We start from the raw sequence: 26,695 nt of genomic DNA, 5'->3' as shown, positions 1-26,695 counted from the left end.
GCGCCAACTTGACCTTTTAGGCTTTTTAAGGCTGCCGCACATTAAACCATCAAACGTCGAACAAACTATGGTCAGCATCTCATCCTCACAGACATGGAATTAACAATTGCCCACCCAACATCTGGCTGCAACAGAAAAAGTACAACGCCTGCTCTTTACTTGGCTGTTGCATGTTTACTGTACAGTGACCCCCCCTGCTATTTGCAGTGGATAGGAAATGGGCCAGAGCAAAAATCTGTGTACAAATGTGTTAAACTGTAAATTACATAGACCTGTCATATATTGTAATCAGGAAATAAAGAGTAAAAAAAAAAAAAGTTATTTAGCACCATTAAAATGTCATATCTCACAAGCGAGTACAACACTTCAATCATATTATCATGGGATACTACTAAGGAAATGACACTGAGACACAATGAAAAGTAGTCCGTGTACAGCTTATGTAAGAGTGTAGATTATGTAAGAGTGTAACTCAAAATACAGCCGTCATCAATTTAACCCCTTGCAACAAAAGCAAGCCGGCCCCCACGAACAGCAGGCAGCCAAATATTTCACAGAATTCACCCCCTCCTGTGAATTGTCTTTTTTAAATTATAGCACAGCAGTGACCAGTTATGCAACATGATTTGATGATGATGTTCTATTTGTTCTGGAAGGCTGAAAGGTGTCTGAATGTGATTAGACGTGTGAGTGCACCGGAGATTGAGGGGACAGTGAGCTTGTGTTTCGAAAAGAAGCTAAACCGGTGTAAAGACAGCAGTGTTGTTTTTGGCAGGGATTTTAGAATTAGTCTTAGTCTTTTGGACGAAAATGCTCATTAGTTTTCGTCACATTTAGTCATTCCTATTTGTAATAGTTTTAGTCTAGTTTTAGTTGACGAAAACCCTAAAAGGTTTTAGGCTAGTGTAACTCCCTCCGCAGGCACGACAAACACAAATGGTTTTCTTTCTGTAACTGGTTTAATGAAGGCGTCTTATTCCATCACACCGAAGTTACATTCATAAAAACAACAAAGTAAAAATGAAAAAATACCTCGTTGGCTGCTGCCGCAAAAAAGGGAATTAAAGGGTGAATTATTGAGGTGATCATTTATCCTCCTGGTCTCTATTCTGAAGTGACCGCAGGGTCAAACCAGTTGATCATCTATACACGTGTGGGGCGAAAACCGGGAAGTATTTAAAGGGAAACGGAAGGCAAGGGCGTGTCCTCCAAACAATGCAATACTATGTATATAATTAAATGCAAATACTAATATGTAAATTACTTAACCGCATAAATTAACTATACATATAAATAACTAACAAGGAACAAATAAATTATATCCATGCCCAATTATGGCTACATTTACAGCTAGTTTTAGTCGACGAAAACCCCAAAAGGTTTTAGTCTAGTTTTAGTCGACGGAAACTAAAAAAAGTCTTAGTTTAGTTTTTGTAAATTTAGGCAATGAAAACTCAAAAAGGTTTTAGTCCGTTTTAGATCAAAATATGCATACAAGGTTTCCACCTAATAGCAAAGACTTTCTGATCGACTAATAAGGATTATGCATTACAAACAGATAAAAGTGGTAACAGCGGAATCAATGCTCATGCTCCAAAATAAGCCGAGCACCAAAACATTTTATTTGGCATCATTTCACTTAAATCAACATAAATAAACAAATTAAAAACGTGTCAACAACATGGACTTCTTGTTCTAATGCACTGCTTCTCAATTATTTTCTGTCACGCCCTCCCCGACCAAGAAGAAAACAATTTGCGCCCCACCACCACCAATTTTTTTGTTCTTTGTATATTGTTGTTAGATTATGTCAATAAAATGTCCCTTAGCAAAGCTAAATTGATAAGAAATATAATTTTGAGAACAATTATTGTGAGGATCTCGAAAACTCAGTACTCTGTGGTGCAAATATTGATGAGATGACAAATATTTACTATACGTTTGACATCAAACCTCTTTGTCGTGATGACGTCATCCGTTTCCGTGTTCCCGTCTGAGAGCGTCTGCGAAATTGTTAACGTAGCCGTCGTCTTATTTTATTTTTCGATATGTAATGGTTGTAATACAACATTTCTGTTCATAGCTGCTGGCTCTCCGCCCAAACGCGGTTCGAGTCAGACTTCTGTTAAAAGTGGAGCGTATATCGAAGCACTTTTTACTCTGTAATTCATTTTAGCGATTAGCACGCGCCTCCTCGTTCGCCGACTCGTTCAGAACGGTAATTGTTAGTGGGATAGCTTATTTGTCATCACGCAGCTCATTGCTGCTGCTGTGTAGATATAGTACAAATAAAGCTCATACTGCTGCGGCGCAAGAGAGATTGGCACCTAGCGTTCAAATAGCGGTGAAAGAAATTACTTCCGGGACAACGAGCAACAGGGCGACACGCTCTACTGCGTGACCTACTGCTTGAACTAGGGGCACAAAGCGCAGCCTAGACGATCTCAAATTTGTGTTGAATGAGATTGCAATTTCGGTCCCAAAACCATACATCGTTCAGCCGTACTACGGCGGATAAAAGCATGTTTCCCAGGGTAACAAGCGCCCCCCTCAGCCTCGCAACGCACCCCCCAGGGAGGCACGCACCACTATTTGAGAAGCACTGTTCTAATGCAATAGCACAAGTACAAACTATCAATCATATATCTTGTTTACTTGTACCAGCTTGCTGTTATCAGAACCAAGTAGCCTAGTGAGTGTCACTGTCATGGTCCGTCAAACGAAAGCGTGTCTGTGTGTGTGGCCACGTTTAGCTCGTCATCATCTCGTTATTGTCATGCAAAAAAGTGGCGTTAATGAAATATTTTCGTCATCGTTGACGAAAACAAAACTGATAGACAGTGAGCTGACAAGTTTATTAAAAAAAAAAATTAACATCGCTTCAGTTATCATGACCTGACAGTCAACTACAAAAAAATCTGAAATCAATGAACCCCGCTATTCATCAGGATTTGTGAGAGACAGAACTGTCTTCTGAAAAATGAGTGATTTCAACCACATTGTGTGTTCTTGGATGAGCCGTGGTGCATCTTACACCGTTTGTACGTACCATAGGCCTCCTCAATTAGTGCACAGTAGGGGTTGATGTTGCCCCCTCTCTTGGCTTCTAGATCACCCAGCCGCAGGATGTTCTCGATGCCATTCAGAGCCACCTGCACTATTTTGGAGTCCATCAGCGTGAGCAAATCACACAGGGGTTTTATGCAGCCGAGGTCCACCAGATGCCTGCATGGGGTAGCAGATACACACAAACAAATGAATGCTTAGATGTGAAGAAGCTCTGTTCTGTTATCCTTGAACACTGATTCTGCGATACCCTCTCTATATTATGGAAGAGCACTCTTAATACTGCAATATTATAAATACCGTAACATACCTATTAATAAGGGAAAAAAATATTCAAAGCCACCTGGCCCGGCATGAAAAAGGTCATTTCCTCCTAAACTCAATAACTGGTTCGGCCAACTAAAGCAAGCAACGACTGAAATCATTCTATAAGTGGCAATGTGCATTTCACCAAGGCCTAACAGGGTTCCTTGCGAGGGCGCTCAGGGTCTGTGCTAGGGCTGTGACGATAATTCAATATCGATATAGTTAAATTCTATCATTGATATAAAGCTACAATATGTATCACGATAGTTGGGTGATTGATAAATAGAAAATGGTATCGATAAATTATCGAGCCAAAAAAAACAAAAAAAAACCAACAAACAACGGAGAAGATTCGACCTATCATTGCCCAACTCATCACAAATTCCCTCCCATTGAGGAAATACAACCTGAGGCTTACGCATGCGCCGCTGAGCTAGCGTGACTCAAAACAAACTAAAAAAAAATGATGGCGTAAGGTAGACTTAGCGGCCGACTTGAGGAAACGTCCCTCAGTTCCATCACACGGGAGCTCCAGAGGAGAGAGGCAGGCTTGCTTAATCGTTAAGCCGATAATAATCACCCTCCGCGGACACGCACGGGATGAAACGGACTGTAGCTCCAGCACACGAGAGCTCCGTCACAAGGGAGGCCGGCGTGCGTTGTACATTTTAAAATAAAACAACTCAGAACTCAGCCCTTTACCCTTTTTTATTTTCAATAGTAAAAAAAAAAAACATAACAATAATAATAATAATTATATATATATCGATATTGACGGAAATGACATATATGCGTCACGATATAGTTTTCAGACACATGGCCCTGCCCTAGTCTGTGCAGACCAGCTTGCGAATGACATCCCCACCATCTTCAACTACTCCCTGAAACAAGACACCAATCCGATCTGCCTGAAGTTTGCTAACATTATCCTGGGACCAAAGAAAACCACCTGGAGCCATTGGTCCACCAACACTTTGTGCCATACCTGTTCGTCTGAAGAGTAAAGGCTTGTTTATACTTAATCGGGCAATGACCACACAGTTTGCCTTTCTACCTACACACAACCCACACGTTTTGAAATTATGTGATGTAGTTTCACTCCAATTGGCTCTTTGGCTGGGACTAAGGATGTAACGATTCACTCAAGCCCCGATTTGATTAGATTTGTAATTTTTTTCGCAATTTTTTTAGCACTGTAAATTAGTATATTTTAATGATTCGGATGTGCCGTTAATGGCTTGTGGCAAATGTGTCATGTTGGGTCGTGAAATTTCCGCCTTTATAAAACGCAACACGCGGAGCGTGGTCGCAAGTTAGCACTTGTGCTCTCGCTGTTTTGATGTCAAGGATGCGTATATAAAAACTATGTTTTGGTTATATTGCCTGCGAGTTCGCTGACTAATGCCGCCACAATCCACAGTAGACGCTACATAATGTTTGCGTACCACAACAGGATATCGCGTGTGACGTTCCATCAGACGCACACGGTAGCCTGTGCGTGCTAAATACAGTTAGCTTTCAGAGACGAGAGTCCATGTCGGAAATTAAATCCGGCAACAGCCACAACGTCTTTTCTTTATAAATGCTCGTTTATCACAGCTGTGTTGCGATGAAAGGTAAGTTTACAACGTATTAAGCAATTATGCGTAAGCAGCTTATTCACAGCACAGACAAGAGAGAACGGCTTTGGGTAACATAGCGTTGCAAATCATTTTATTTTTTATATCGATGCATATTTTGAGCAGTTTATATCGCTTTTAAATCGATTTTTGATGAATCTCCATCCCTAGCTGGGACACAACAGGATAGACAGTTGGTTCGACTGCATTTTATGGTCAATTCTGGTCCTTTTTTACTTAATGGAACAATGAACTAAGTGACAACAATGAAGATGTGGGATATTGCTACGTAGAACAAATGGACTAGTTGATGCGTTGAATTTGACGACAGCGGCGTTGGTTGTATGTGCATTGAGAAATATTTTAAGGGAGTTTCTTTAACAACTTTACTTAAAAGCTATTTACAGTATCACAAAGAGAAACCTATTTTACGTTTATAAAAAGAAAACAATGGTGGGGGGATAAAAAAAAAACAACTAAACATTCAAACTATTTTATATACAAACATTAGACTCAACAATAGCAGATATAGTTCTAATTAGGGTTCCGCGATCGTCACATTTTGACACCATTTCACCGTCTCCTCATTAAAGTGCCCTTTTATTGTGCTTTTTCGACACTATGTTGTCCAAAGTGTTTTTTTTAAAAGCAACATGCTAATGACAACGCAGCATCAAAATTTGGTTACATGCATCCATTTTATGCAGCATTCTTCCTTCTGGACTAATTTATTTGCTTATTTTGGTAATTTATTTACTTGTCATCAAGCTGCTATAAAGCGCGAAGTTAACCTGAGTATTTCGTCTTCCAGCATAGAAAATGGCAGACGTAGATTGCTGTGAGATGCCAGAAGTTGACTTCTTCTGGCCGTTCAACTGTCTAGCTAGGCTTCAGTGACTGCTTTAAGAGTTTAATTGAATACTTATAGTATAATTTAATGCCAGAAACTCTGGGTTCGCTTGATCGAAGGTTGCTATTGGGGGCTTCACGTGACGCAAGCGCTCTTGAACCTCTTCCCCCTTAACTCATTGAATTCTTAAGCGATTTTGATGCAGATTGGCTTATTACAAACATCAAGCATGCGGCTATGATACAAGTAATTTTTCAACAAGGCAGAAACCTTGGGAAATTGTATGACCAAGATATTATCCAACCTTAGTTCTAATTGCTTTCTGTTAATTGATTTCTGAAAATAAAACGTTTTAAATCGTTAATTAAAACAAAAAAGCATGCTGTCATTCCCATAAATGCACATTTATGTACGGTGTATGGAATTTTGTGTTTATTGAGAAACCTGGTCGGGAAAAGCTGAGTACTAGTTCATTACAGAATGTGATTAAAACGGGCCTACCATGAGAGATGATGCGCGAGGCAACAATTTGTGTCATGTATCTTGCATATGTAGCAGAGGGGTCGCGCGACAATGTGTTTGTCATGTGATGCAATGCGGCCGTTGTCACCCGCACAAATGTGGGAATATATAGAGTCCTGAACTAGATCAACAGAGGATGCAATTGCAATTACACTCCACACCGTGTTGAGGCACCTCAAACACCGGGAGACCTCTCAGGGTGCTCTTTGTCAACTAAGTCAGCCTTCTGTTGAATGTTGTTACATTCTGGTCGACTTGGGGCTCCCCACATTCACCTGCCACAGGATTTTTAGACATATATTTGATTTTTTATTATACAAAAACCTGTTTATATGTTTATAAACCCTTAAACTTTAAAGGCTTCAGAACAACAACAACATGCAATGTAAGTAGTCTTACCTGATCTGCTCTGCAGTGCCCCCTGAGGTGGCGTTAGTAATCGCCCATGCAGCCTCCTTCCTTGTGCGGAACTCTGCCACTTGTAGGATGTTGATGAGAGGAGGCAGCAGATTAGCATCAATCACCATCTGCACTAGGACGGTATGATTTGGTCAACACTGCACCCGGTGCTGAGTATTTGGATTTGTCGGAAGGTTGCGCACCTGTATTTGTGCTCGGTTCCCTGCTGTAATGTTGGAGATTGTCCAGCAAGCTTCTTTTTTGATGGACTCTTTGGAGCTGTTCAGGAGGTGGAGAAGGGACTGCAATGCTGAACAGTTTAGGATTACCTAGAACACAACAAGTTTCACAACATTCAAAAGACTGCAGAACATGGTGTGTATCTGTGTGTTCTGAACTTTGAAATTACCTGTGTCTGGAAATCATCACCAGTGACGATGTTGCCAACGGCTCGTAACGAGGGAGAGACCACCTTGTAATCAGTGTGCCTGGAATAAAACACTGTTGTTTACATTACAGGAAAAAGAAGTGCCATGAATAAGTATGTGACCATTCAAATTTTTTTTTTGCATATTTCGTAGCATACTTTATTTAAAATCATGAAACAAATGTAAGAATCAAAGCGAAGCAAACAAAAAAAATGCATTTTTAAACTATTCAAAGTTACCTGACCTTGGAGGTCACAAAGGAACCCTGTCATGACCCGTGTCGGTCAGGTCAGTGTTTTTGTTATTGTTTTTGTCACTTTCCTGCCATGTGCACTTTTGTTTATGTTTGTCAGCTGAGTAGGGCGTTTCCCCTCAGCACTCTGTCTCACCAGCCACGCACCTGTTCCCCGTTATCATTAGCGCACCTGACTCCCATCTGCTTCCCTAATCATGGACTATTTGAACACCTCATCCCAACAGCTCTGTGTCGGAACATTCTCCTGCTACGCCCGTTACGGACTCTCTCGACCACCCTCCTTCTCTCTCTCTCTCGTTTTGCCTTGCCCCATGCTCTAGCCCCATGCTCTAGCCCCATGCTCTAGCCCCATGCTCTAGCCCCATGCTCTAGCCCCATGCTCTAGCCCCATGCTCATGCCCCATGCTCAAGCTCACAGTCCCTAGCGTTTGTCACGATCCTCGTCACTTGTCCTTTTCGTTCTGTTAGGTCACGTTTTGTCTGTCTTTGTTACTTTGCACCCTGCCACGTTAGTTTGTCCACGCCACGTTGTTTCCACGCCACGTTGTTTGTCCTCGTTGTTAAGTGTAATAAATTCCCTTTAAGTTTACCCGTTCCCTGCTTCCTCGCTTTCTGGGTCCACCCCCTCTTCGCCGAACGGCGAACCCTGACAGAATGTTCCGACCTCATCCGGACCCAGCGGGGAGCTCTCGGCGGCGTCGCCTTCGTCGCCGCTCGGACTACTCCCCTCCGCCTGCCGACCAACCCCGTGTCCTCCACGTAGGTTCCATTTTTCGTTCCACATCGGTCTCACCCTTTTTGTTTCACGATCACGATAATGAGTACCCCTCCGTCACGCACCCTCCCGTGCAATTCAACTCGGAGTTAGACGACGACTCCGAGTCGGAATTCGCGGATGACTCTCCCTCTGACGATGAGTTGTGGGCACCCCTCCGGGTTGACCCTTTCTCCCCCATTGCCACAGCGAGCCCTTACTGGGGCACCCGGTTGGCCTTCCGGGCACCCCAACGTAGCGGTCAACGATGGCGCCTCAGTGGGGGTTCGGCTACTCCCCACAGTACCACGCGCGCCTCACTCCCCGAGTCGCGCAAGTCACAGCCACGTCGTTCACCTAGTCACGTTCCCGTCGCGTCTCACGGTTCACGTACACCTCGCCCCCCATCGGTTTCAGCACCTGGTCACGTTCCCGTTTTGTCTCATAGCTCACGTTCACCAGCACCCCTAGTCTCGGTCCCTCGCGTCTCCCATTCCCCTGATCCCCTATGGCGGCAGGCGGATAGGGATCAGGTTCCCCGTCTCGGCTGCGCCCGGCCCGCCTGCTGCGCCCGGCCCACCGCAGCCTCCCCGTCAGCGGCACAGACCATGCTGCCTCCATGTCAGCGGCGGCAGACCACGCCGCCTCCTCGCCAGCTGCTGAGCCCCGTCCCGGCTCCCCGCCAGCTGCTGAGCCCCGTCCCGGCTCCCCGCTAGCTGCTGAGCCCCGTCCCGGCTCCCCGCCAGCTGCTGAGCCCCGTCCCGGCTTCCCGCCAGCTGCTGAGTCCCGTCCCGGCTCCCCGCCAGCTGCTGAGCCCCGTCCCGGCTCCCCGCCAGCTGCTGAGCCCCATCCCGGCTCCCCGCCAGCTGCTGAGCCCCGTCCCGGCTCCCCGTCAGCTGCTGAGTCCCGTTCCGGCGCTTCAAGTCCCCGTTCCGGCGGCGCATGTCCCGCGTCCGTCCCAAGTCCACGTTCAGGCGGAGCAGACCCTGCGTCCGCCCCAAGTCCACGTTCAGGCGGAGCACATTGTGCGTCCGTCCCAAGCTCACGTTCAGGCGGAGCACGTTGTGCGTCCGTCCCAAGCTCACGTTCAGGCGGAGCACGTTGTGCGTCCGTCCCCAGGTCACGTTCAGGCGGAGCACGTTGTGCGTCCGTCCCAGGCTCACGTTCAGGCGGAGCACGTTCCGCGTCCGCCCCAAGTCCATGGTCCGGCGGTGCACGTCGTGCGTTCGCTTCAAGTCCCTGTTCCGGCGGCGCATGTCCTGCGTCCGTCCCAAGTCCACGTTCAGGCGGAGCAGACCCTGCGTCCGCCCCAAGTCCACGTTCAGGCGGAGCACATTGTGCGTCCGTCCCAAGCTCACGTTCAGGCGGAGCACGTTGTGCGTCCGTCCCAAGCTCACGTTCAGGCGGAGCACGTTGTGCGTCCGTCCCCAGGTCACGTTCAGGCGGAGCACGTTGTGCGTCCGTCCCAGGCTCACGTTCAGGCGGAGCACGTTCCGCGTCCGCCCCAAGTCCATGGTCCGGCGGTGCACGTCGTGCGTTCGCTTCAAGTCCCTGTTCCGGCGGCGCATGTCCCGCGTCCGTCCCAAGTCCACGTTCAGGCGGAGCAGACCCTGCGTCCGCCCCAAGTCCACGTTCAGGCGGAGCACATTGTGCGTCCGTCCCAAGCTCACGTTCAGGCGGAGCACGCTTTGCGTCCGTTCCTTGTTCCCGTACCTGCGGAGCCTGTATGGCGTCCGACCCAAGCCCTAGTTCAAGCGGAGCACGCCTTGCTTCCGCCCCAAGCTCACTTTGCGGCAGAGCACGGCCCGCAGACGTCACTCCAGGTTCCTGCCTCGGCGGTGGACGGCGACCAGCCGCCTGCCGTATCGGCCTCAGCGGCGCCCGACGAAGCGCCGCCGCTCCCGGTTCCGGTGCCCGCGATGGACGACGGTCCACCGCCGCGTCTCGCCTTAGTCTCTGCGACGCACGACGACCCACCATCGCGCCCCGCTCTGGTCTCGGCGGCATCCGACAACCCGTCGCCACTGCTCGTCTTGGTCCCGGCAGCGCCCGACGACCCACGGCCGCTCCTGGTTCCTGCTTCGGCGGCGTTCGACGATCTGCCGTTACTCCAAGTTCCGGTCCCGGCGGCGTCCGACGACCAGCCCCCGCTCCACGTTCCTGTCTCGGCGGGGCTCGACGACCAGCCGCCGCTCCACGTTCCTGTCTCGGCGGGGCTCGACGACCAGCCGCCGCTCCACGTTCCTGTCTCGGCGGGGCTCGACGACCAGCCGCCGCTCCACGTTCCTGTCTCGGCGGGGCTCGACGACCAGTCGCCGCTCCACGTTCCTGTCTCGGCGGGGCTCGACGACCAGCCGCCGCTCCACGTTCCGGTCTCGTCGACGCTCGACGACCAGCCGCCGCTCCGCGTTCCTGTCTCGGCGGGGCTCGACGACCAGCCGCCGCTCCACGTTCCTGTCTCGGCGACGCTCAACAACCTGCCGCCGATCCACGTTCCTGTCTCGTCGACGCTCGACGACCAGCCGCCGATCCACGTTCCGGTCTCATCGACGCTCGACGACCAGCCGTCGCTCCACGTTCCTGACTCGGCGGGGCTGGACGACCAGCCGTCGCTCCAAGTTCCTGTCTCGGCGGCGTTCGACGACCAGCCCCCGCTCCACGTTCCTGACTCGGGTGCGCCCGGACGTCCGCCTGGATGGCCACGGGTGGACTCATGGATCTGGCCTCCCGGACGTCCGCCCGAAGGGCCTCGATGGGACTCGCTGGTCTGGCCTCCTGGACATCCGCCAGACCAGTCTCGTTCACGGATCTTGGTCCCACCTCCCGGCCCCTTCCGCCCACCCTCGTTTTTGGACATTTTTTTTTTTTTTATGTTTAAGTGTTTGGGACGTCTGGAAATCCGTCCCTTAAGGGGGGGGTACTGTCATGACCCGTGTCGGTCAGGTCAGTGTTTTTGTTATTGTCACTTTCCTGCCATGTGCACTTTTGTTTATGTTTGTCAGCTGAGTAGGGCGTTTCCCCTCAGCACTCTGTCTCACCAGCCACGCACCTGTTCCCCGTTATCATTAGCGCACCTGACTCCCATCTGCTTCCCTAATCATGGACTATTTGAACACCTCATCCCGACAGCTTTGTGTCGGAACATTCTCCTGCTACGCCCGTTACGGACTCTCTCGACCACCCTCCTTCTCTCTCTCTCGTTTTGCCTTGCCCCATGCTCTAGCCCCATGCTCTAGCCCCATGCTCTAGCCCCATGCTCTAGCCCCATGCTCTAGCCCCATGCTCTAGCCCCATGCTCTAGCCCCATGCTCTTGCCCCATGCTCTTGCCCCATGCTCATGCCCCATGCTCAAGCTCACGGTCCCTAGCGTTTGTCACGATCCTCGTCACTTGTCCTTTTCGTTCTGTTAGGTCACGTTTTGTCTGTCTTTGTTACTTTGCACCCTGCCACGTAAGCTTGTCCACGCCACGTTGTTTCCACGCCACGTTGTTTGTCCTCGTTGTTAAGTGTAATAAATTCCCTTTAAGTTTACCCGTTCCCTGCTTCCTCGCTTTCTGGGTCCACCCCCTCTTCGCCGAACGGCGAACCCTGACAAACCCAGGACAAGTCTAAAGAATTGCTCGCCTCCCTAACTTGAGATCAGATCAATGCTCGTGACTCAACAATGAAAGAAGACGCTGGGCAAAAATGACGAGCAGAGCAGAACGGATTTTATGACCACAATTCTAAGTCCAATATAATGCAGGATACATTCTTATTTTCCACAAGGATCTTGAATTAAAAAGTGCAATTTAGGCACACCTGCTTTCTTTAAACATAGAGAGTGAATTTAAAACCAGCCTTAGTCCACAGCATTGAAAAAAAATTAATAAAAGAAAAGCTTGTAATTTTAATTGTTTTCTTGTGACAGGGAAATTAGTATAGGGTTTCTCGATCACTGCTTCTGGCTGTACCTGCAGCAGATTTCATATTAATACAAATGATAGTTATTAGGGGTGTAACCGTTGGCTAAAAATCACATTTCGGTTCAGTTCTTGGAGGCTTCGGTTCGGTATATTTTAGGGACAAATAACAGGAAAAAAATTTCAAATGTTTATTTTGAAAAATGACAAGAAAACGTTTTTTTTAAATAAATAAAAGCAACACTTCTGGGTTAATTACACTGTAACAAAAAAATCGCTAAAAATATCTTAATTTTGTAAACTATTGAAGCACTGAAATGTGCTGTTACTGTTATAACTCTTCTCTTGGCCGCGATGTCCATCCATCTGTGGTGAGTGACACAGCAGACACACTCAACAGCTCATTAGCAATATCTGCTTTAGTTTAATTTGATTTTTTTCATAAAATGAGTTCTGGTTTGTTGGCGTATGCCATGATAAAGGCATTTATCCATCCATTTATTATTTATTGCGATTTCTGGTGTGCTACCTCCTCTTCTGTGCCGATTCATTCTTCTACACGTACACTCAATAGCTTCCATGTGAAAACTAGCCAACTCGCGTAAGCTCCCGCTAATGATAAAAATTGATTGACGTATACACCCCGAATAGTTATCTTTGACAATGAATTACTATATTGGAGTTGAATGGGGGCGGCACGGTGGCCCGACTGGTTAGCACGATGGCTTTACAGTGAGAGACAGCACTGCGATTGGCTGGCAACCATTTCAGGGTGTCCCCCACCAAAGGCCCGAAGATAGCTGGGATAGGCTCCAGCACCCCCCGCGACCCTAGTGAGAAGAAGCGGTACAGAAGATGGATGGATGGATGGATGGATGGATGAGAGACAGCAGCGGTCGTGAGTTCGATCCCTGCTCCGGCCTTCCTGTGTGGAGTTTGCATGTTCTCCCCGTGCCTGCGTTGGTTTCCTCCGGGCACTCCGGTTTCCTCCCACATTCCAAAAATATGCATGGCAGGTTGATTGAACACTCTAAATTGCCCCTAGGTATGAGTGTGAGCGTGGATGGTTGTTTGTCTATGTGTGCCCTGCGATTGGATGGCAACCAGTTCAGGTGTCCCCCGCCTACTGCCCGAAGATAGCTGGGATAGGCTCCAGCACCCTCCGCGACCCTAGTGAGGAGAAGCGGTCCAGATAATGGATGGATGGATGGCTGGATGGAGTTAAATGGTTGTTCGTCTATGAGTGCCCTGCGATTGGCTGGCAATCAGTTCAGAGTGTAGCAGATGGTCGGGATAGGCGCCAAAAAGTCACATTTGTTGATCTTTTGAAAAGATTTGACCCCAAACAATGGGAGGCTTACATCAATAGCTCCACCAGCCGGCGACAAACCCCTGAGTCGATAACAGCCTGGATTTTGTCGTTGGGCCCATCTGACAGGTAAGAAAGAGCCCAGCACGCATCTGCCATTATGTCTGTGTCATTGACGAACAGCAGCCAAGAAAGAACGCTGAGACATGGGGACACCTGTGCCAACAACACAATTGTGATTAACACAATGTCACACACTATATTCATTCTCGAAACTTGGTTTTCAATATTAATTTGTGATAAGATTTAAAAAGAAAAAAAAAACTATTAAAAAAAAATATACGAAAAACAAAACAATATTTCCCATTGGAAAAAATGTAAATCCAATTTCGCTCTTCCAGACAACCAAAATGTTAGCAAATATAAATTTTATGGGGAATAAATAAACGAACAGAAAACAATTTGAAATGAATGTAAACGACAAATTAATATGGTAAATGAACCTTTAAAAGCACTTTGGTTATGGAAGACTAGATGGCATAATGAAGACAGCTGAGGAGATGAGTGACAGAAGCCATTATTGTACTTTGCAATACCATGCAATACAATACAATTTTATTTGTGGAATGCATTTCACAACAGCATCAGCTGGAAAACAAAAACTGAGTTTGTTCTTGAATTTTATTATCTCTGCCATTGTCATCAAACCGCTGGCCCTCAGAACATTTTCGAATAGTGTAAAAAGGGTTCAAACGTCGGCGAGCCATATTCCATAATGCAAGGCTTTTATTACTAACGCAAGGCAATAAAACTCATTTTGGCAATAGTCACGCACGGTGAGGCAACATAAACGTAACACGAAAATGAAAGTTCAGGCCATAAAAATAAAAGCATGCCAGTTTGAAAACCAAGCTTCATCACACTTTCATTAGACCCATGAGACTACACCTAAGATATTATGTGGCCAAACAAAGTGTGGTGATACTATTACACTGTTGTTAATATGACCTTGAATTGGTAATAAAAGCTTACACTATCAAATAGGCCTTGCTGTATGTTGAATCATACAAGACATCATCATGACAAAATAATTTAAGAAAGAGTTGTTAAAGTATAAAACTACCCTGTTTAATGAAAAAACGTGAGTGCGTGCTTGTGTACATGCATATGCACATATACATATATATATATATATATACACATATATATATATATATATATATATATATATATATATATATATATATATATATATATATATATATATATATATATATCGTAAGTGTAGTCGTTGGACACAATGCGAAGTATTTCGGCCAGACCTTCGTCCTCCAGGATGCTAACACGCAGTGGCCACCCACTAAGCTATGGCTTCGGCGAGTCTCTTTTTAGTTGATCCATCCACCGGTTTCTGTCGCAAATTATCCATGAAGGGGCTGGAGAATTGGCATCAGCGGTGTACTTGGCCATCAAATGGTATTTTAAACTGGATGTGCTGCAATGGTAGTTCATTGCACAATGGCAGTACACACAAAGGACTTTGCTCTTATTAGGGCTGCACGATAAATCAAAATCTAATCGACATTAAGGTTTGACAAAGTGCGATGATCTAATCACAAGACAGTGACGTTTTTTATTTTTTTCCTCTCTCCCCCAACCTTTGGCGTTTGAGTGACAGATGAATTAGCCAACCAGAATTGTCGATGCTCGGGTCTTAATAGGGCTGGCCAATCAGTGTAGTTGGCTAACACACATCCGACAATAACACACAACACGTGCACCTCTGTTTTTTCCTGTGATTGCCGTGTACCAAAGTGGATGTAATGGAAGTAACTTCTGCTGCCGTAGATGAGGAGAGGGAGATGCTTGTGCTGTAGACGGGCGGAACGTCTATTATTTGGACGTACGGCAGATTCGACAAAAATAAACCCCATCAAAAAAAAAAAAAAAAAAGCATCAGCTTCGAGGCAACACGACCAACGTATTCCAACATTTAAAACAGCACCACCGATTTGTGTATGAAACAGATTCGAAATAAACAGATGAAGGCGAGGCTACAACTAGCGGTCATTCACGTGCTAAGCTAAGATCGCTAACAGTAGCATTCACGTTTGGAAAGAAATTGGCATCGGAAAACTATCTCCTAAGTATTTGTGCGTAGCGGTGACAAGCTCCCTCTCAGAACATCTTTTCAGCACTAATGGCAACATTGTAACTTGTGATCGTGCATGTCTGATACAAGCAGTGGTGAATATGTTGCTTTTTCTAGCCCCCAAAAAACTAATACAATATAATCGCCAGAGGAGAGCGCCTCGTACTTTTCATCAAATGGTGACATCAGTGATTTGTATTTTAATATTGATCAAATTCTTTGGCTGAAACTAAACTGACTCACAATCGTAGTTTTGTGAGCATTGTGACAAGCTTGTGTGTGACGTGTGGGTGTGCCCGTGCATGCGTGAGGAAGAGTGTAGTGGCGGAGATGAGCGGATATGCTGCAGTGGCGAGCGAGGAAATGAGTGACAAGTGTAAAGGAAAAGTTGAAGAGTGTATAAAATAAAGCAAGTCGAAGCAGAAACGGATAACAGTGTAATGTATTGTGAGATATGTTTACTGTCCACGATTGTTTTTGTCCGTCTCGCTTGCCGTACTGAGCGGCAGCGAGTCACTGAAGTGCACAATAAAGACCGACAGCACTACAGCCTTGACTGACATACTGCTTGGCTCTTGTCATTAATACTCCTTAATATGTATTTTACAAACAGTAGCATTTTAATGCATTTTAACGTGTAAAATACAAAAAAAACGCGAATCGTAATCGCAATATTGGTCTGAATAATCGCAATTAGGTTGTTTTTTTTTTTTCAAAATCGTGCAGCCCTAGCTCTTATCAATGACACCATTAGGGAACTTTTTTTTAAAAAAAACTTGACGTTCAGAATTGAATTTGCGTAATTTCTACTACTCGCCATGATGCTTTTAGTTCTATAAACCGGTGAGAAAACTATATATAAAAAAATTTGCGGGCTTGACTTTTTTTCCGGTCTCCAAGATCCGGTAAGGTGTTGGAGTTTTTCCAGCGTCAGCGCTTATGTCATAGGACTACGTTGTTTATTAGGCCAAGATGAGTCTTAATTGCTCGTTAAAAAAATTGACGGCGTTAAAAGGGGGTTGGATTAATCCCATTAATAACATGTTTTATATATATATATATATTTATATATATATATATCAGTGCTTCTCAATTATTTCCAGTCATGCCCCCCCTACCAAGAAAAAAACTATTTGCGCCCCCCACCACCATTTTTTTTTTTACATTTCGTACTAATGTACATGTTCTTTGTATATTAATGTTATATTGTCAATAAAATATCCCTTAACAAAGCTAAATTGATAAAAAAATATTTTAACGACTATTGTGAGGATCTCGAAAAGTACTGTTGTGCAAATATTGATGAGATGATAAATATTTACTATACGTTTTTGTATTTTTTATACATTTATTAACATGAACAAACCAAACAGTTATTAATACGTACATAATATAGAAAAGACAAAAAGAGCCAGGGGGATTTTAAACAAAAATCTATATAAATAACATAAAGCAACAGTTTTGTTTACTATACGTACTTTTAATGTTTACAATACAGTTTTTTTACAAAAAGTTTGACGTCGAAGCTCTTCGTTGTGATGACGTCATCCATTTCCGTGTTCCAGCTTGAGAGCGTCTGCTAAATTGCCAACGTAGCCATTGTCTTATTTTGTTTGGATACGTAATTGTTGCAATACAACATTTCTGTCCATAGCTGCTGGCTCTCCGCCCAAACGCGGTTCGAGTCAGACTTCTGTTAAAAGTTGAGCATACATCAAAGCAATTCATTTTAGTGATTATCGCGCCTTGCTCGCCTCCTCGTTTAGAACGCTACTTGTTTACGAAGTCGTTTATTTGCCATCACGTAGCTTGTTGCTTCTGCTGTGCGTGGACTTACATAAAGTTCAAATAAAGTCCGTACTGCTACGGCGCAAGATAGCTTGGCGCGGTGCATTTAAATAGCGGCAAAAGAAATCACTTCCCAGTCAACGAGCGACGGGGCAACGCTTTTTTTTAATCAGTAATGCGTGACAGGGCGACACTTTTTTAAACCAGTACTGCGTGAACTGGGGGCACAAACAGCATTGATGAGCTCAAACTCGCGTTGCCTGAAATATCGCCTTTTTTGGTCCCAAAACTATGCAAAAAAACATGTACCCCAGGGTCCCACGCGCCCCCCTCAGCATGAGCGCGCCCCACTATTTGAAAATCACTCCTATATATATGTATATATATATTTTTTTTTTTTTGTTTGTTTGTTTTGTTTTTCAAGACTTCACAGTATTTTTCATTTTATAAATTAAAAAGAACTTTTATAAATCCCGCGTATAATACGCACCCGGTATAATACGCCGACACAAAAATCAACCTAAAAAACGGAACCCTGATTTGTTAGTATTTATTCTTACCTGGGCGCGTTTGTGAAAGTCCATGTTTTTAACGCTCCCATAACAGTCTCACCATACAAGGAGTCCGCGGGTTATGAACGAGTTCCGTTCCTACGCTGGCGACGTAACCCCAATTTCCGCTTAATTCAAATAATAAATTAACACTTGAATACCCCCTAAATCTCTCCCCAAAGAGAAAAACAGAAGACGTCACTCGCAATGTAGTGTTAACTGAAATACACGTGGTCCAACCTGGGTGCCTTTGCCTTTTTAGCTGTTTCATACTTTTGCTGCTGGATAGGATATTCATGTGGACTTAATCAACATTGGATTAGAGTACATTTTAACAAGTTGACCAGCATTTTTAACATAGCGGAGGAGCTCGTGCGACCAGCGGTATTGCTGTCAGTTCTGGCAGACACTAAGCATGTATCGTATTTTCGCGACCATAAGGCGCACTTTAAAGTCTCTAATTTCCCCCAAAACAAACGATGCCCCTTGTCTTACGACGCGCCTATTCTATAGACTGAACAGCTCTCCCAGCCATCGAGTTTGTCCCTTTGGGGCATTGCAGAGTGCATGTTAGCACACCCTGCTGGCCAAAGTCTGAGACATCTATGCTACAAATTGAGTGTGACTAGGGCTGCACGATTTTGAAAAAACACCTAATCCTAATTGGCCGAATAAACAACGTAGTCCTATGACATAGCGCTGACGCTGGAAAAACTCCAACACCTTACTGGATCTTGCGAGACCGGAAAAAAAGTCAAGCATGCAAATTTTTTTATATATAGTTTTTTCACCGGTTTATAGAACTAAAAGCATCATGGCGAGTCGTAAAAATTACGCAAATTCAATTCTGAATGGCAAGTTTTTAAAAAAAAAAAAAGTTCCCTAATGGTGTCATTGATAAGAGCTAGGGCTATTACTCTTACTCGATCTTAGTGCCGCTTTTGATACCGTTGATCATAACATATTATTAAAACGCCTTGAAACGTGTTGGCATTTCAGGTTCAGCGCTTTCTTGGTTTAATTCGTATCGGTCGGAGAGGACGCACCGTGTAATTCATGGCAATGCGACTTCGGATCTTTGTAAGATCACATGTGGAGTTCCGCAGGGATCGGTACTTGGACCTCTATTGTTAAGCATCTACATGCTACCGCTTGGTTATATTATACGGAAATATAATATTAGTTTTCATTGTTATGCTGATGATACGCAGTTATACATGCCGTTGGATATAACGAATCCGCGCGACTGCTATAAATTAGAGGCATGCCTTGCCGAAATTAAACAATGGATGTCTTTCAATTTTTTGCGTCTTAACTCAGATAAAACCGAGATGCTCATCATTGGACCAGCGCGCCATCGGTACCTTTTCAAAGACACCACTCTGAGTATCGATAAATGTAATATTACCCAAAAGGATTCAACAAAAAATCTCGGTGTTATATTTGACGCAACTATGTCATTTCAAATGCACATTAAAACTATTACTCGAACTGCGTTTTTTCATCTGCGTAACATTGCTAAAATTCGCCCAATTCTATCAACGTGTGACGCGGAAATCTTAATCCATGCGTTTGTTACGTCTCGCCTCGACTATTGTAACGTTTTGCTCTCGGGTCTCCCCATGTCTAGTATTAAAAGTCTGCAGTTAGTTCAAAATGCAGCAGCTCGACTCTTAACTAAGACGAGAAAGTTTACCCCGATATTAGCCAATTTGCATTGGCTTCCGGTCCACTTGAGATGTGATTTTAAAGTTCTGCTACTTACTTTTAAAATATTGCACGGCTTAGCACCTTCCTATCTCGTTGACCTCGTGGTACCATATGTTCCGTCCCGAAACCTTCGCTCACAAAATGCTGGTCTTTTAGTGATCCCGCGAGCCAAAAAGAAGTCCGCAGGTTCTAGAGCCTTCTCTATTCAGGCACCAATGCTTTGGAATGCACTACCCTCCGATATTAGAGGTGCCACCTCAGTAGAAATGTTCAAAACACTACTTAAAGACGCATGTATACTCTTGTGCGTTTAGCTGAAATAATTTGTTGGCCTGTTTACTGCCGCTTTTTTTTTCTCTTTTCTTTTCTGCCCCCTATTCCCCCGGCTGGGGGATTAGGTGACGGTGACCCACTAGGAAGTTTAAGGCATTGACCAACTGGGCATGCACCTGTTCCAGTGATGTCGTCTTCCTGCAGCGCAACATTTGATCAATTTATTTATATACTTTAGCATCTAATTTAATTATTTGTTGGCCTGTTTACTGCCGCTTCTTCTCTTTTCTGCCCCCTCTTCCCCTGCTTGGGAATTAGGTGATGGGGACATGCTTTGAAGATTACGGCACTGACGAACCGGGAAGGGACCTGCTCTGCCGAAGTCGTCTTCATGCAGCGCCTCTTCTGATTTCCTTATATTTCAGCACTTCGTTGAACTACTTGTTGGCCTGTTTACTATTTCTGTTCTTTCTTTTCTGTTCCCAATTCCCCGACTTGGGAATTAGGTGATGGTGATTCACTTGGAAGTGGCTGTTCTGAATTTACACCAACTAACCGGTACAAGATCGAAGGCTCATTCTCGGATATGCTGCCATGGATATTATGGCCCTGGATGAGGACCCACTCCACTGAAGTCATCTTCCTGCAGCACTTCATTTAATTGATTCTCACATTATCTCATCTAATATTGTATAGCATCATTGTATGTGTCAAATGTTGCCCAGTTGGCATCCATTGCAGCCTGGTCATCCTGGAAGGGGGATTACCCCATATCTGTGGTCCCTTCTCAAGGTTTCTCACTTTTCCCCTAATGAGGTTTTTTGAGTTTTTCCTTGCCCTCCTGGGGGTTAAGATCGGGGATGTCGATTGTGGTTATGTAAAGCCCTTTGAGACTGTCTGTGATTAAGGGCTATACAAATAAAATTGACTTGACTAGACTCGGGCTGCACGATTTTGAAAAAAAAAAAAAAATAATTGCGATTATTCAGACCAATATTGCGATTACGATTCGATTTGCGTTTTTTGTATTTTACACGTCAAAATGCATTGAAATGCTACTGTTTGTAAAATACGTATTAAAGAGTATTAATGACAAGAGCCAAGCAGTAGGCCAGTCAAGGCAGTAGCGCTGTCTGTCTTTATTGTGCATTTCCGTGACTCGCTGCCGCTCAGTACGGCAAGCGAGATGGACAAAAACAATCGCGGACAGTGAACACATCTCACAATACTTACACTGTTATCCGTTTCTGCTTCGACTTGCTTTATTTTATACACTCTTCAACTTTTCCTTTACACTTGTCACTCATTTCCTCGCTCGCCACTGCAGCATCTCCGCTCATCTGCGCCACTGCACTCTTCCTCACGCATGCACGGGCACACCCACACGTCACACACAAGCTTGTCACAATGCTCACAAAACTACGATTGTGAGTCAGTTTAGTTTCAGCCAAAGAATTTGATCAATATTATAATACAAATCACTAATGTCACCATTTGATGAAAAGTACAAGGCGCTCTCTGGCAATTACATTGTATTGTATTAGTATTTTGGGGGCTAGAAAAAGCAGCATATTCACCATTGCTTGTATCAGACATGCACGATCACAAGTTACAATGTTGCCATTAGTGCTGAAAAGATGCTCTGAGAGGGAGCTCGTCACTGGTACGCACACATACTTAGGAGTTTTCCGAAGCCACATTTTTTCAAAACGTGAATGCTACTGTTCGCGATCTTAGCTTAGCACGTGAATGACCGCTAGTTGTTGCCTCCCCTTCATCTGTTTATTTCGAATCTGTTTGACATGCTTCATACTCAAATCGGTGGTTCTGTTTTAAACGTTGAAATACGCTGGTTTTGTTGCCTCGGTGTCTGATGTTTTTTTTTTTTTTTTTTTTTTTTTTTAATGCGGTTCATTTTTGTCCAATCTGCCGTACGTCCAAATAATAGACGTACCGACCGTCTACAGCACGAGCATCTCCCTCTCCTCGTCTACGGCGGCAGAAGAAGAAGAAGGAGCTTAACTGCTTCTTCGCTCGCTTTGACTCGCCCCAACCGTCACACCCCCGCACTTCAAGCTCCAACTCCCCCCCACTCATCGTAGAGGAACACGATGTGAGGCGCGCGCTCCTGGCGGTCAACCCCAGGAAAGCTACTGGACCCGACGGAATACCAGGCAAGGTCCTCAGAGCATGTGCCCACCAACTGTCACATGTTTTCTGCAGGATCTTCAACCGCTCCCTGGCTCAGGCAGTCATCCCCTCCTGCTTGAAAACTTCCACCATTATTCCTGTCCCCAAAAAGTCACCAGCCGTCCACCTGAATGACTACCGTCCTGTTGCTCTCACACCAGTCATTATGAAGTGCTTTGAGAGGCTGGTTCTCCAGCACATCAGGGACTGCCTTCCTCCCACTCTGGACCCCTACCAGTTTGCATACCGGGCTAACAGATCCACTGAGGACGCCATCGACACTGCTCTGCATGTTGTACTGGGCCACCTGGAACAACAGCGGAGCTATGCAAGGATGCTCTTCGTGGACTACAGCTCGGCATTCAACACGATCATCCCAGACATCCTCGTCGCCAAACTGGACACTCTCGGCCTCCCTGCCCTCACACGCATCTGGATTAAGGACTTTCTGACCAACAGACCCCAGACTGTGTTGCTCGGCCCCTACACGTCCTCCACCCTCATGCTGAGCACCGGTTCCCCCCAAGGATGCGTGCTGAGCCCTCTCCTGTACGCCCTCTACACCTACGACTGCAGCCCGGCCCACGGCAACAACACCATCGTCAAGTTTGCTGACGACACGACAGTGGTCGGTCTGATCTCGGAAGGTGACGAGACAGCCTACAGAGAGGAGGTAAAGAGACTGACAACTTGGTGCAAGGACAACAGACTGCACCTTAACTCTGCTAAAACAAAGGAGATTGTCGTCGACTTCAGGAGGAACAAGACGCTGCCGCCCCCCCTCTGCATCGAAGGCGTGTGTGTGGAGAGGGTCCACACGTTCAAGTTCCTGGGAGTACAGATCTCCGATGACCTTTCTTGGAGTCACAACACCACAGCAGTGGTAAAGAAGGTCCGCCAACGTCTGCACTTCCTGAGAGTCCTCAGGAAATTCAACCTGGACAGGAAGCTGCTGCTGGCCTTCTACCACTCGTCCATCGAGAGCCTGCTGACGTACTGTGTCTCCACCTGGTACAGCGGCTGCACTGAGGCGGACAGAGTGAGGCTCCAGAGGACAGTCAAAACAGCGCAAAGGATTATTGGCTGCCCTCTCCCCTCGCTGTCGGACATCTACACCGCCCGGTGCCTCAGAAGGGCTCTCAACATCGTCAAAGACAATACCCACCCAAACTCACACCTGTTCGACCTGTTGCCCTCTGGCAGGCGCTACAGATGCATTAAATCAAGGACCAATAGACTGAGAAACAGTTTCTTTCCGAGAGCCATCTCCATACTGAACTCTCACACACACACGAGACAGATAAGATAAGATGTCCTTTATTAGTCCCACAATGGGGAAATTTGAGACCACCCTAACCTTGCAAAACAGCATTGTGATGTGTTTCTATATGCCCTATTCAGTACTGAATTCCATTGCACTGTCTTATTTATTTATCTAATTTATATATTTGTCTGTATTATTGTTGTATTGCACTGGAGAGGGGAGCCCTCTAATCTCGTTGCACACTTGAGTACAATGACAATAAAGGGATTTCTATTCTATTCTATTTCTATTCATTACATCTACTTCGGTACACGGCAATGACAGAAAAAAATAGAGGTGCGCGCATAGTGTGTTATTGTCGGACTGCGCGGCGCTGACTGTTGGCACCGGAACGCAGACTAACGTGTGTTAGCCAACTACACTGATTCGTCAGCGCTATTAAGACCTGAGCATCGACAATTCTGGTTGGATAATTCATCTGTCACTCAAAGGCCAATGGTTGGGGGGCGAGAGGGAAAAATAAAAAACCTCACTGTTTTGCGATTAGATAATCGCACTACGTCAAACCTCGATGTTGATTACATTTCGATTTATTGTGCAAGTGTGACAAATACATTATGTGAATATGTTTTTTCAGTAATGGTGCAAGAGAAAGCTGGACAAAAGGGCAGCTGTCCTCAATGTCGTAGTCTGTCTTATCATTCATGTTATTGCAAGCAGCAAACATCACAAAAAAACAAAAAGAAACACCACTTACATCTCTCTAACTTGATAAGGCTGATAAGATCCCAGAATGCCTCAGTGTGATAATCTCCCAGAATGTCTGAGTACTGTTTTTGTGTTATTTATTAGGAATGGCATGAGAGATGCATGATTTGTGTTAATTGTATTTCTTTCATTGTTTCATTATTTGCTTGTATGGTGATCAGAGATATTTGTGGTTTTGATTTGAAACCATGACTCTAAGGAGTGTGGACACCAGTGGCATCCCTCCCCTAATGTAGTCAATTAGATGTGTTGCCAAAACATCCCTGATCGGTCTGAGCTGAAGTGCTGCTACTAACAGCCATTAGCATGTGCGAGCTAGCATGCGCGAGCTAGCATGCTCACATGCGCCTCGTAGTACGGTGCTTCAGAAAACGGATGGATGGATTACAAAGACTGTCGGTACTGTTGTAAGTCATTAATACTTGTGGGAATAACGGTCGGCGTGCAGCTCTGGTGAGTGAATTTTGTTGTTTTTTTTTCACCAAAACATTCTCGATTTTATTTTATTTCGTTAACGAAAATGATTTTTTTAAATTGTAGTTTTACTTATTTTGTTCGTTTTCACTTACAATAACCTTAACCTTAGTAATGAGCATGCTAAAATAAGTATTGCACTGTACGAGCTCGTAAATGTACCACTTGCTTGCAAAGTGACGTCACAACAACAGTTGCGATTTTGCTGGCTAAAACAGCACATTTGAGGAAAGGTGTGCATCTTCATCCATCACCAAGTTCCCATCAGTATTTCAGGCCAACTCATGTGGGCCCAGTCCGTCCCTCAACGACAACAGCCAATTGGCGCAGAGAACATAATTTTCATGTCACATGCAAATGTTGCACAAGCAGACACGCAGCCGAATGAAGAAAAAAAATTGGGCTGCCACAAACAATTACTTTGGTAGTCGAATAATCAAATCAGCAATAGTAGTCATGATTAGTTGACTCATCGGATCATATGTAAATTGTGGCATGTTGCACCATCAAGCAGCTGGTCATATATAACCATAATTAATTTACAGCTTGAATTCTTTAAAGTATCTGTCCAGAAAAGATGACTCATTTTTCACGAACAAGCACAGTTTATATCATTTTGATCAGGAAACTGAAATCGATTATCATTAGCTTTTTTTTCCCCATTCATTTTTGACGAATTAGGAACTAAGTGACGACTTGAAAAATAGTTATGCCCCCCCTCCGCTCTCCTCATGTTGCTGCAGAGTCACTCAAGGGACAGATTACAAACTCTCCATTAGAAACCATTGTACTTTCATTGCTTATAACGTCCACAAACGGTGATAACTTTGCACCAAAATTCATGTGAACATCCCCACCTATGACCACTTCAACATATCAAAAGGATTAACCCCTCCGTGGCGGATTCATATGAGAATGAGGAAATGTGGTAGTGAGATAATGCACCGGCAGAGCTACATATATGAGCCTGGGAGGACATGCACAACGCTTCTTTGATTATCACGGTGACGACATGCGGGACAGAAAGCACCAGTTGGGATATTTACAAATGACTAAAGTGGGAATAAGTAGACCTGCATATTTATTTGGATGATGATTGGCTGTAGTTTTTCGACTGTAGGCTACGTTAATATCTACAAGACACCATTGGAACACACCTCTTACTCTGTTTTAAGTCAGAGATTTTATATTCCTACGACGACAAAGGTTGTTTTATATTACAATTTCAGCCATTAGCGTTAGCTCCACTTAACTTTTTTCACTAAGGTCACTCCGGGCTTCGCATTCGCCACTCTTCCGGAAATGATACGTTCCAATGTGACCACACTCGGCTGATTTTGAAAATTTTGTGCTCTGAATTTTTCAGTCTGTTTATTCATCCATCTCTGCACTGCATAGCTTTACTATGGTCTGGTGCCGGCGTGCTGGATGTTTTCAAAGTCCAACTTTTCACCAAGACACGACAACCGGCGTTCTTGTGAATATCGCTATCTGACATTGACACTCATATAGCGGCTCCGGCTAAAAGCACATGCCGCTCAGCGATGCGCACCGTTCAAGAAGACCAGCTCCAGTGTTCATGTAGTGAACGCGAACATTCTCGACTGCATGATTGAAAGCAGCCAGGCATCCGAGGCACCATGTTGCCAGTAAGAAGCTAATTTTATTGCGCGATTGTCGTCTGTTTAGCGACCTAAAGCTAATTGCTGCCCTGAGCTGTACTGTTAATTTTAACACCGCCGAAGGACTTACTGTTGTTAAAAAGATGAGTGTAGCTAAATGTCCGAAATATAACCAACCAGTCAGGGTTCTATTTCTGTTTCTATATCGATTTTTGTACTGATGTAATTTTTACAGGCGGCACGGTGGCCGACTGGTTAGCACGATGGCCTCACAGTGAGAGACAGCATCGGGCGTGGGTTCGATCCCGGCTCCGGCCATCCTGTGTGGAGTTTGCATGTTCTCCCCGTGCTTGCGTGGGTTTCCTCCGGGTACTCCGGTTTCCTCCCACATTCCAAAAACATGCATGGCAGGCCGATTTGAACATATGCTGCCATGGATATTACGGCCCTGGATGAGGACCCACTCTACTGAAGTCATCTTCCTGCAGCACT

At 45.1% G+C, this 26,695-nt stretch overlaps 1 protein-coding gene across 2 annotated transcripts in view; it reads right to left on the bottom strand.

Annotated features, from left to right (window-relative positions):
• Positions 1–26,695, bottom strand: part of kpna1 (karyopherin alpha 1 (importin alpha 5)) — a 45,960-nt gene that overhangs the window by 2,386 nt on the left and 16,879 nt on the right. For both annotated transcript variants that reach the window (XM_088283381.1, XM_088283382.1), the window contains exons 9-13: positions 13,464–13,627; positions 7,172–7,250; positions 6,966–7,091; positions 6,763–6,890; positions 3,050–3,225 (exon numbers count right to left, since the gene is read on the bottom strand). In XM_088283381.1, the coding sequence (XP_088139507.1) occupies positions 3,050–3,225; positions 6,763–6,890; positions 6,966–7,091; positions 7,172–7,250; positions 13,464–13,627 (673 nt within the window). The remainder of the gene's footprint in view (positions 1–3,049; positions 3,226–6,762; positions 6,891–6,965; positions 7,092–7,171; positions 7,251–13,463; positions 13,628–26,695) is intronic.

This window comes from Idiotropiscis lumnitzeri, chromosome 19, assembly GCF_059441095.1.
Source record: "Idiotropiscis lumnitzeri isolate Australia: NSW breed Sydney's pygmy pipehorse chromosome 19, RoL_Ilum_1.0, whole genome shotgun sequence".
In the NCBI taxonomy this organism is placed as follows: Eukaryota; Metazoa; Chordata; class Actinopteri; order Syngnathiformes; family Syngnathidae; genus Idiotropiscis; species Idiotropiscis lumnitzeri.
This window is presented reverse-complemented; position numbering and strand designations above follow the sequence as displayed.